We start from the raw sequence: 12,734 nt of genomic DNA, 5'->3' as shown, positions 1-12,734 counted from the left end.
ACAGTACAGTAAATATACAAAACGACTTCATAATGACTTAAAAAAAAACACATTATTAATCAGTATATAGCAATGTAGCTAACTCAGGGGAACAAATCTGTTTTTATTTTGTGACTCAGACACACAGCGAGCTCAGTAAATGTTGCTTCTTTTTTCTTTTTAAAAAAAAAAAGATAAAAAAGACTCCCCTACAAGCATGCATATTCTGTTTGTTTTTTCAACGATAAGTAAAAAGAAAAAAACTAAAAACATGATTCACTAAATAACATTGATTTTTGCTTTATCCTTCAGGGCAAATCTGACATTGATTCCATCAGCTGATAAATCCTCTGCTGCCCTCCTGTGGCAAATCTACAGAACATGTCGTTTTAAATGCTGCGAAATGGGGCTGGACTAACGTCACAGAAGTCACTGTGGATTTCATTTTGGCAGATGTGGCAGGCAGCACTGCTTAACTTTAAACCTTTTTTTGGGAACAGTGAATTTGCAGATTAGTGAGTGAGTGAGTGTCCAGATTAAATTATAGCTTCTCGTGCGCAGCGCGTTCTGTGTATTCATGTAATCTAAATCTTCCCTTTACCCACGGCAGTAGCTGACTCTATGTGCTTTTGTCCACTGACTATACAGACAGACTGAGAGAATGTCTCAGCAGTGGACAAGAGGGAAGGAATTGGACTCATAACCGGAAGGTCGTAACCCCCAAAAGGTTGCAGTGCCCCTGAGCAAGGCACCCAATCCCCCACAACTAATCCATTCTACTAATCAGTATTAAAAAACATCAGTTTACCAGTGTTTGACTGACTGTGTCAGCCTGTGATTGATTTCATGGGTTGTTTTGCCTCAGTGAAATCAAATGACCCAAACACTTTTCATTCACTGGACATCTTAAGAAACAAATGAACTTTTTTTTGTGTCTCTTTTTTTTCTTTTTTTTGTGCGCTTCCATAATAAGGGGACATTTGAGTTGATGATTAACTTACATCAGAATAGTTACCATACAGATTTGCACATTTTTCAAAAAGGAACATGGGAACACGAGACAAAGGAAAGGCAACAATGCAAGATTATAAATGCTTACTGATATAAAACACCAAGTACAGTTTTTTCCTTTAGTTATGTAGCAGAACTATTTGTCCCCCAGTTTGTTCAGTAGTTTACTTGTTCTGCCCTCAGAATGTGTTCAACTCAGTGCTGTTTGAGAGCAATCAAACACTATAATAACAAATTTCTCGTACTGTATTTACCAAAACAATGTTTTATTTATGATAGCTTTCATGGCTGGATCATGGATTACTTTATTATAGTAAAGGTGTGGTTACAGGTTATCAGCATAAAATATCTTTGGGTTTTTTAAAAATATTGGATTTTTGGGTTTATTTTACTGTGAAGGATCAGCAATAGGAAATGAGTCTCCTGCCTCAGGTTACTTCAGAGAATGACCAGAGCAGCGATCAAAAGTAAACAATCACATGGCCCACTTTAAAAAAGTGTTATGACACTGTTTCAGTGATATCCTCCACAGAGCAATAGTTTGTGCGCTGTCACAGTGAGCAGCTCCACTGTGATTTTTAAACTTGTTTATTACACAACCGCTATGTTTCCCAATCCTGTGGAGTTTAAAATCTTGGTCACTGTGAAACACATAATTTGTTGTATAGTCAGGAATTAAATGGCCAACAAATATCAGATTCTTCCGTATTATGATTAAGTCAGATTTGATACCCGATAATGATGAATAACAGCTGTTGGTGAGTCTGATCCCCACAAGCAAAATTAACCTGTTATACTCATTCTTACCCTGACTAACTTTTTGTCGATGAAAGAAAAAACATTTGATTTATTAACATGCGATTTACATTTAAGAAAATGATTTTGTTACACCAACAAAACATTATTTATCTTATTTATTATTTTTGTTAGTAGTGTAATGGAAGTCAGTCCCCAAAAATGGAAACTGAAACCAACTAGCATCGAAATCAGGGGTGTCAAATGTACGGCCCGCGGGCCAGAACTTGCCCACCAGAGGTTCCAATCCAGCCCAGAGGATGAATTTGTGATGAACGAGAATCTAATTGTAATGTAAAATACTATATTTTTCACTTGCAGATACCTGTCACTCAATGTTTGTGCCTTTATTGAGCCACTGGAATGGTAAACTTAGGCATTAAATTGTTGAAATTGCACATGTTTTGTACACATTTACTTTGTTGAATGTAGAACAAAGGGTAAAACATGGAGTTCTTGCAGTTTATAGGTTATTATGCTGTTTTTTTACTGGCCCTGTGCACTCATCCTGTATATGTGGGACCTGAACTATACGAAACACATGGAAACAGTTCACATTATGATTATGAATTATTTCAATGTGTCTCAGCAAGTCTGTTGATCAGGGTTCGTCCAACATCAGCATCAGCAGGGAAGTGGTCACATTTCATCGCTGAGCAAACTCCAGACCACACAACGTAGCCAGAGATCGTGACCGTGCACAACGGTGACAATTCAAAGAGAAGATGAGAGCCATTCCTGTCAAGTAGCGGGCTGGCTTGGGGTCAGACATCATCACTGTCCATGTCTGTGCTGAGAATTTCTCAGGCTGAGTATGGACCAGATGAGTGAAAAGATGCTTATCTGTTTTAATGTGTCTTGTTGTTTCTTTGGAAAACAAAAACAAGGTCGTTTTTGAATCAGTGTGTTTTATGTCTCCAAACATTTCACTGACATTTCCCGTTTGGTTTAAAAAGTTGTAATGTTATCGTTGTTCACAATGTCGAATCTGAAATCTGGTTAAAAACTGGAGTCTCACTTGCCAATCACCACACATTGTACTTTTTTAAAAACTATTTTTAGCCAACTTCTAATTAAAAGGACACTATATGACTGTCATTACCAATAAATATCATTATATCTGTCTATTTGTGCACTATAACTTGTTGTTTGAACCTTTTTAAGATCTGAAACTTATCCAAAAGTAGGTCACAACACCTCTATATATATATATAATATATATATATGTGTGTGTGTGTGTGTCTGTGTGTGTGTGGGGGGGGGGGGGGGGGGGTGTTGCCATTTAAAATAAACAACAAAATTCCCCTTGGCTGCCAACTTCCCCCAGGCATGAGTCAGGAGCAGCCTGTTCACCACTGCCCACATTTATGTTACTTCAGAAAATATGTCTCTACAGGATGCTGAAGTGTTCAGAAAGGATGTTTGTGTCCAAACACAAACATTGTGTCATGGGGATTCTAATTGGACGCAGACAAATATGATTTTCCGGTGATGTGTGTTTCGTGCCCTCATAATTATGAACATGAGTTGTTTTTAAAAAATAATTGTCAGATACATTAGAAGTCATCGACTAATACTGCACACGTCTCAAAAGTCTTTGACCTCTAGCAGGCCAGCAGCTTGGTACAAAACATGGTCATTACAAGGCATTTCCCAGAAGCACTGATTGGTACTGTCAAATCATTCTGTCAAATGTTTGACAAAGAAAATGTTGTTATTGCAGCCATTACAGTTACATTATCGCAAAATGTGTTTGTGTCCATTATGTCATTATCTACATAAGCTGGTTTAGGTGAGTCCAAGTACTGTTCTAGTGGCCTCTGACCAGTTTTGTTTCTCTGGAAATGGACGCCAAGGAATTCCACTGATGTGGCAGGAGCTAATAATTATTGTCTCACACATAATAGGCAGCATGTCTTTACCTGCCTTTTCTCCAGGAACTGATCGAATCCTACGTGTACTCTGCATGTGTCACTGGGTTTTTCCACTGACTGAGACACATTGTATGGTCATCCTTCCAGTAGTTGTTGAGATAAATATCTTGATATTTGAAAAATTCATATAAAGTCATAAACTTTATAAGGATTCATGTGAATGCCTGCAAGAAAATCAATTCATCCCCGTATATTACTGAAGTTATTACCATCTTTAGGGGAAAATCATCAATTTAGATCATGATCAAAAGCTTGATTCTTTATTATAGCATGATCTGTGCTATAATAAAGAATCAAGCTTTTGTCAAACATCACGATGTGTGTCTGTTAGTCACATCCCCAAAACATCGTGACCTAAAATAACACGGACACACGGAATGACTGAGACGAGATCAGCGTGAACATATTCTCAAAATTCCCTCTTTTTTTTACTGAACCGCATTTATTTTTATTTTTGAAACTGAAGATAGAAAGCAGTGATGTGACGCCATGAAAAAAACCTGAAGTGTTTTCTTCCAAAAAAAGAAGAGAGGACTAAATGTACATATTTGGAGGCATTTTCAGTGTAAACTTAAGCCCCGGGCTATTGATTAATGTTTTCTCAAAACACAAGTCAGTTCAAAGAAGGTCACTCAAACCACAGCAACGTTTTACAGATACAAGCACATTCTCAACACATGGAGGAGGAAGTGGGTAGGTGATTTTACATGAATCACAGACCCCTTGAAAAAAAAAAAAGTGGACCAAACACTATAAATACCCGGCAGAGCTGTGTACACTCAATGACTCCTGAGGACAACACTGAGACTTCAACAATGATAGCTTTGCTGCTGCTCGCGCTGTTTGCTCACTCCTCCGCTGTGCCTCTGCCGTCTGAGGACAAAGACGACTTGCTTTTAGCAGAGGTAAGGACTGAGGACTCTAATTTGGACACTACTCGGTTGTGTAAGTTTGCGTCAAGTGGCTCTGCGTGACTTACCTGACGATATTTTGTCCTCTTTTGAATAGAAATACCTCCGTCGCTTCTATGGCCTTCCAGCAGGTCTGCAAGGCAGACAAGGGCAGCCATCAGACGCCCTCAAGACCAAGATCAAAGAGATGCAGAGATTCTTTAAACTCAAGGTGACAAGATCAACAGAGTGATACCATTAGTGAGAACATTAACAAAGTTTTAAAAGTTCTATTTAAAACCAGAAGCTTAAAAACTTGTGAACTTGAAAAACTATGTCGACAACATGTTGTGTCTCTACTTCTGCAGGTGACAGGGAATCTGGATGAGAACACTTTGGAGCTGATGAAGGAGCCCAGGTGTGGTGTCCCAGATATTGGGGAGTACAACCATTTTCCTCGACACCTCAAATGGCCAAATACCAATGTTACATTCAGGTATGAATTAAATGATAATATTGAATATAATGTAGAAAATGGTGACAAAAAAAAAAAAAAAAAACTTTTTGCAAGGAGTTGACCTTTTCATATTCACTCCCTGACGTTGTCCCCTACTCCCCGATGATCCAGGATTGTGAATTACACACCAGATCTGAAGAAGTCTGACGTGGACAGAGCCATTCGCAGAGCACTGAACGTTTGGTCTGATGTCACACCTCTGACCTTAAAGAAGCTACACAAGGGCAACGCTGACATTATGATCAGTTTTGGATCCAAAGGTACAAAAAGCCTATTTCGCATAATCTGGACATTGTTTGAAATGATAATTACACTTTTACAGAGGAGACACTTGACATAAAGTGCATTCAACAGAGTAAATATTGTTTGACCTATATTCTGCAGAGCATGGAGACTACAACCCCTTTGATGGGCCTAATGGACTGCTGGCTCATGCTTATCCCCCGGGCCAGGGCATCGGAGGAGACACTCACTTTGATGAGGACGAAGATTGGACCAAAGATTCATCTGGTAAGAAGTGTACACACATTCAGCAGATTGTAACCTCACTACTAATGGAATCTTTATCTTTACCTAAAATGTATTTTGACTGGAAACCTTTTCTGTTCAGCTTACAACCTGTTTATAGTGGCAGCCCATGAGTTAGGACATGCCCTCGGTATGTCCCACTCCACAGACCCAGGCGCCCTGATGTATCCCGTCTACTCGTACAGCACAGGCTACCCTCTGGCTGAAGATGACATTGAAGGAATTCAAGCTCTCTACGGTGAGAAGACACATAATTATCTCTTTTGATTCAACATTCTTTTTCTTATTTTTTGTGGAAACATTCTTGTGAACAGTGACATTAATGGCAGATGTTCGATCATAGGTCCAAACCCAAACTCAAGGAAAGTGAAGCCGAGGCCTGACGCACCAAACAAATGTGACCCGATGTTGAGTTTTGACGCTGCTACAGAGCTCAGGGGGGAGACCGTCATCTTCAAAGACAGGTACAGCAAGCTCCACAATCTTCCATACAACCATGGATTTACAAAATCTTCAGGTTTTTTCACGACACAGGAAACCTAAAAGCTATGATCACCGTCAGTGTCGGGCATGTGACTCAGAAAGTGTAACACGATACTTTTCATTGTATTACTATATTACTTTTGTGAACACGATCAAAAAGTTCATTTTGGAGCTGAATCCACATTATTGAAACAGAATTAGCAGTCAAACTGTAGAACTGCAAATATGGCAGCCTCTCAAAGCAAAAAAAAATTCTAATAATTATCTGCAAACCTTTTCTGTTTTATTTTATATTAATATTATCACTGTTGTAATCCCTGAGACTACTCAGTAATAAGTATGTTATAATACAGCAATGTATTACTGAGTAAAACATGACTAACACTGATAATCACTCACATAGTTGAATAAGTTTACTCAGAATCAATCTCTGACCTACTTACTCATCGTCCAAAACATAGGGTGAAAGGCCAGGTCCACCTTGGACAGGTCGCCAGTCCATCACAGTTGATGTTGATTAGTTTATTATGCCAAATATTAACATGCTGAACCTTGTCACAGATTCTACTGGCGTCTCCACCCTCAGATGCCAGAGCCTGAGCAGACACTGATCAAGTCCACATGGCCTTCCATACCCAACAATGTGGATGCAGCTTATGAGAACCCAGAGAAGGATCTCGTCATCATATTCAGTGGTGGGGTATTTTGTTGCAGCAGTAGTAGTGGTAGTAGTTTGAAACAGATGTTGTTATTTTATTTGATTTTGACTTTGGTTTCTGGTCCACAGGGATCCGAATGTGGGCTTTGAACGGGTACAATCTCGTGGACGGTTATCCAAAGTACATTCACAAACTCGGCCTTCCCAAGACCATCAGGAAAGTAGATGCAGCTGTGCACATCGGAGACACAGGCAAAACTCTACTTTTCACTGAAGAGGAATACTGGAGGTATGAAGACACACAGCTTCATTATTATAAAGGTATTTTATAGTATTTTTGTTGAACAAGACTTACATTGCTTTTCTTCATCATCGCCATCAACAGCTACGATGAAGCGACGGGCACCATGGACACTGGCTACCCACGATCCATCGAGGACGATTTTCCAGGAATGAGTGATGAGGTCGATGCTGCTGTATATCACTATGGTACTATGAAACCTTCAATAACCCAGTTTCACGAATGATAATTCAAAATACTCCTTTGTCCATATTGAATTTTCTAATATTTCCTCCCTCTTGCTTCCAGGATACTTGTATTTCTTCCATGACCACGTGCAGTACGAGTACAGTTACACCTCGAAGAAAGTCATTCGCATCATGAGGACCAACGCTATTCTCAACTGCTGATGAAGTGGTCAGCAACCGGTTTATACCATGTCATAATGACTTTGTGACACAATTATATGCAGACATGTTAAAATGAGACTTCAGAAGATGTGATGATCCAGTGAATGTTTAGGACAAATGGTCACATGTACAGAGAAGTTATTTATTTTTACTTGTGCTGGTCACATGTAACTGTCGGACACAGAAAGCTTGAAATTTCCTCGTATATCTATGTTTAATAAGATTATTGCTATTTATTTTACAACTACACACACACACACACACAGTTAGTCTTAGTCTTAGTCCTAAACTTAATCAGTTTCTCAGAAAGTAGGTTCTGCCAGAAATAAAGCAACAAATACAAGAACATAAATGTTATTACCTACTTTTTCCACTAGAGAGCACTCAGCAGTTGAAGTACATAAAGGTCCAGGTATTGTGATTCTTCAAAACCAGAAGCTGTAGATACCAAATACATCTTTCTCTAAATAATGACAGAATTACAGACTTAAGGGGTTATTCCACATGTCTACCTACATAAGAGTGGATTTCACCAAAATGCGACTTTCTGGATCCTAACATTTGCATGTAAGACATTCTGTGTGTGTGTATTTTTACATATCAACAATGAGAATGAATTCATGAATACAAATTCTCACTCCACTGGAATTTTTGTACACATACTTGAACACAAAGGTGCTCCAAGCAGTGCCCATAAGGTGAGCCAGAACCTCTCCAACAAGTCAACAATGCATAATATAGTGCAGCAGTTTCCTCTTGTTTAGACAGATGCAAAGAAATGTATTAAAATAATGTACTAAAACAGAAATTGACCACAGTGACCTGCACTTATTCGATGAAGCTCAGTTGTGTTACAGTATCACAAAGTTGAGCTCAGCATGTTGTACATCTCTTTTCAGTTCTTCAGGCTAACATTTCACTTTTATAAATTGCTACTCTATACAGAAAGCATTTTGAAAAAGAAAGAAATCCTATTTGGTCAACTGAGATGATTCCACACACATCGACCTGACAAAATAGAAACAGACAAAGAGACATTATGAATGTTCTCTCGGTGCATCACTTAAGCCATAAAGAGCTTGACAGAACCTAACACATGCTTAGGCCTGCAAAATGAAAGGCTGAAATGCCAAAGGTTAATGTCAGAATGAAGACAACAGCAGATTATTAGGTAAATTGTCATGGTAAAGTAGAAAGTTATGCTGACCTTGCAAATATAATCATTCACTTGGCTGAGTGATTTGTCTGAGAACATTTTGTTAAAGTGTAAGCGCTACTTTTACCCTCCTTTGTTCACCAGAGAGAATCCCTAAGCCGTGCTTAAGCCGTGCCAAATTGTTTAATTGTTTTATAGGATGCAACATAAACTAAATAAAATTCACCCAAACAAGAGTGTCTCCTGTTTCCACTGTTTGAACAATCACCAATATTAGTGTAACAGATGTTGGCTGTGTGAAAGCTCAACATACCACACAGCCTCAGTACTAATTCAAGGATTCAAAGGATTTAAAAGAGGCAATGAAATTCACCTTTCTCCATGTCACGACCTGATCACATATGAAAAAGAAAAGGGAGAAAATGCAAAAGAAAATCTATACGTACTATACATAATAAACGGTATTTACAGTATGTGTGTATATGCATACATACATAATCACATGTATAAAGGGAAATTGCATTGCAGTACAGAAATGAAAGGTCAGTTGCTTCTTTCAGGCTCAAGTTGATGCAACAAACAGCATAATCCACGGGCGCAACCATGCAGATGTAATTACGGGGCAGTGAGGCAGTACCCTCATTTGTTCACTGCTGAGTGTATTGTGTGGTGTATAGGCTATTTTACTGACTCAAACTAAGTAAGGTTCTTAGCCCTGGTTTAAAGACACGCATGATTTAGAGGGTGAGAGTAATACGGCTTTTGCATTGGTGTCATTAAGTCATTCGTGTGTGTCTGAAATACGACTGTAGCAGGTCGTGTTGCAGCCTGGAGTTCACTCACAACGCAGAGAGCTCACAACGGTGTGAACTTAAATAAACTGCCACACACAAATAAACAATAAACTCCAGTATTGCGGTTTTATCATGACGTCTGTTCTCTCTCGTCTCATCGTCAGTGTTCCAAAACGCCGCTCTCTCTCTCATGTGCAACAGTTCCCAAACCCTGACCCTGACCCCAAGTGTCATGTGGTTTACAGCACATGCTACTGCATTTAAAGGGAGAGCATGATTACACACCAGCACCAGCTGTGACAACTGGCTCACCTGCAACTGCTCTCAGGAGCCATCTCCACACCTACAGTCAGTATTACTACTTGAATGTCAGGGTGTCAGTCGTAAATTTGCTGTTGGAAAAGAAACAGCAGAATTCACTATATCAGCCTGACCACTTTTAATTCAATTTCTGCCAATAAGCCTTCCTAAATATTACTGAAGCTTTAACTTAACCTTGACGTAAACAATGTTTTGATATTTTGATTATGGCAAGAGACATATAGACTTCCTGCTTTGCAAAGAAAGTGTAGCGAATACGAATACAAAGTAAACATTTGTCTTTGGTGCCACCACAGCAAACATATAGACAAAAAACATTAAAAAACAGACATTAAAACACAATACATATAAAATGACCGGAATGGACGACACATTTCTCATGGCCTACAAAGCCATGGGTATAATATATATTAGATACATTAAATGAATAAAAGTGAGTAGAGCTGTCAGAGAAATCTGCCTTTATTTCTGAATATAGTGTTCAAGTGTCTTTGTGTTTTTCCTATGCTTTTTGCAGCCATGTTTACTATCCTTTGTAGTTTGTTTTTTCTTTGGATATTAAGGTTACCATACGACATAATCATGTTAAAGAATAGGAGACTTTCTACTAAGCCTTTGTATACTGTTTGGAGGATATCTTTGCTCACTCCAAAGTTGTTCAGCTTCCGTAATAGGTAGAGCCGTTGGGAGCATGTCTTAAATATAAAATCTGTTTTTTCCCCAAAAATAGGTTTAGCATCTATATAGGTACCCGGATATTTAAAACCATTTACAAATTCCACTGTCTGTCCGAGTAGTGTTATTAGCTGTAACCCACCCATGTCATTTTGAATAACAAGCTGCTTTGTTTTGCTATTATGATTACGATTATGATTATTTTTCATTCAATGGTAATATTGTCTCCTTGCTCTTATCCTTAGTGATCTTCAAAATCTGAGCAACGTTTGTTTGGTTGACTTGCCTGTAGTGAGACAACCATCCGTCCATCTTCTATCGCTTTATCCTCCACATTTAACAAGCATCTTCCTATATCCAATGAACAAATCAAAAAGAAACTTAAACCCGAGCACATGTAGAGAACTGTTTGCCCCTTTGAATCAGCAACACCTGAGTATAATGACAGGTGACCTCAAATAACCCAGCATGACTCCTGGCCGGTGTCAGCCTCAGGCAAAACATAAGAAATTCAATACAACCCCCTAGTGGTTGGGGGGAAACTCACAAATAAACATGAGGCATGACTAAGGATTCAAACCAGCCTACATCCACGATCTGAGATCTGTAAATGAAGGAAAGTGTAAAACGTGAAGTCATTAAATTCCTAGATAAGAAAAGATTAATTAAATAATAATTAAAAATCACATTTAAAGGGATTTAATTCATTTCAACGTTTGTGTAGTTACTACACTTAGACTTTGTGGGGCAGTATAGCTCTTTTTAGAGAGAGACAAGTGAGTTGAAAGAGGTCAATTGGAATGGGGGAAAAAAAGGTAAGGAGGAAAACGTTTATGTAGTCCAGCCCTGCAGCTCCTGATGGAAAACAGATGGAGAAGAATGACACAGTAGTGAAGAGAATCAGGATATATTCCTTTTCCTCTGGGAAACTCCCTCCTCAGACCACTGCAAGAAGAGGTGACGCAACATTCCCGCTGCGGCTTCACTGCACCGATTACATGAGCCGTGACAACTGGCTCACATGGTTCATGAAACACCATGAAACTCTTTTTCTCTTACATTAAACACAACTATAATGAACTACATATATATATATATATATATATATATATAAAAAGAAAACAAAAAGTGGTGCACCACTTCCATATAGGTCAGGTACAGGACTTGTTCTTTAATAGTGCTGATGAATACACCCAATAAATTAGCTCTTTTGTCTGCCTGGTGCTATTCTTCCATTTCCCCAGGTGGTGCAGAAAACATCTGAAGTTAGTGCTGATGAAGCTGCCACAGCCTCTGAGAAAAGGCACAGACTCTGCTGTTTCTCCCAGCGAATTTGCTGGAATGTGGAGTAAGTCAGCTCTTTTTTTTGAGTTGGCCCATAAACATAGATAAATGAGCCATATATGAGCCACTGTAGTGTCATAAAAGTGACTGATACATTCAGTGACAAAAGTTATCTCTGTGGAATAACAAAGGGATTCAGCTCCACTGCACATATACTTTAACCCTCTTATGACCGTCATGACAATCAGGTTTATTTTTTGATTTTTGAATCCATGAGATAACTTTCACTTTCGATATCTGGCAGTTATTTAACCATTTAGGAATCAGCTGACATCACAAAGGTGTAGTGCTGGTGAATCTTGTCTTTGATTGGATGGTCGAGCTGAGGGCTACCGTAATGACAAGTATATGGGCGCAAAGCTCTATTTCTCTGCACTCAGGTATGCATTCATGCTGGGTCACAGCCTGGACAGAACAGATCGCTAGTCCATAGTTTTTTGAATATTCTAGTCTTCTAATCCCAAACGGTCAAGGAGTTACGGTAAGGAGAAGTACAAATGCCAAATCCTGTCATGTGAAACACTGACAACACTTTTGTTTTCTTTTAAGAACAGTGAAGGTATATTTTCTTTGGTATTACATAAAAATATAGAAATGAATCCATGAAATAGAATAGAAGAGCAAAAAATCATTAAGGTAAAATGTCAGCATCCTTACTAAATAGTTGAACATTATATGATGATGATGATGATGATGCTAATTATCATAGCTTCATCTTGTTTTTCCATGTTTAGGTGAGTCAATCTTGTGCTCAAAAGTTACTCACTACAGCTTTAACTGTGTAAACATGTTACGTTTTCTTGAAGCCCATTGTATAGAGCACACCTTATATAATACTCGGCAAGTGAGTCATCATGTTATTTGGACTTTGTATATTTCACATAGACAGCAATGCCATGCAGTTGCACGAACCTCAACAGCTGTTACGGGGGAAACAAGCCCATCTTTGTGGACTGTAA

At 38.7% G+C, this 12,734-nt stretch overlaps 1 protein-coding gene across 1 annotated transcript; it reads left to right on the top strand.

Annotated features, from left to right (window-relative positions):
- Positions 1-4,518: 4,518 nt before the first annotated feature.
- mmp13b (matrix metallopeptidase 13b) lies at positions 4,519-7,485 on the top strand (the record flags this gene model as incomplete). The annotated part of the gene is made up of 11 exons (XM_083886444.1): positions 4,519-4,624; positions 4,728-4,841; positions 4,978-5,105; positions 5,238-5,386; positions 5,511-5,636; positions 5,737-5,892; positions 5,998-6,118; positions 6,699-6,832; positions 6,925-7,084; positions 7,181-7,284; positions 7,385-7,485. Exons 1-11 carry the CDS (start codon positions 4,535-4,537, stop codon positions 7,483-7,485), a joined length of 1,383 nt encoding a protein of 460 aa, XP_083742570.1. The 5' UTR covers positions 4,519-4,534.
- Positions 7,486-12,734: the final 5,249 nt, after the last annotated feature.

This window comes from Microchirus variegatus (assembly GCF_963457635.1).
Source record: "Microchirus variegatus genome assembly, chromosome: 3".
Taxonomy (NCBI): domain Eukaryota; kingdom Metazoa; phylum Chordata; class Actinopteri; order Pleuronectiformes; family Soleidae; genus Microchirus; species Microchirus variegatus.
This window is presented reverse-complemented; position numbering and strand designations above follow the sequence as displayed.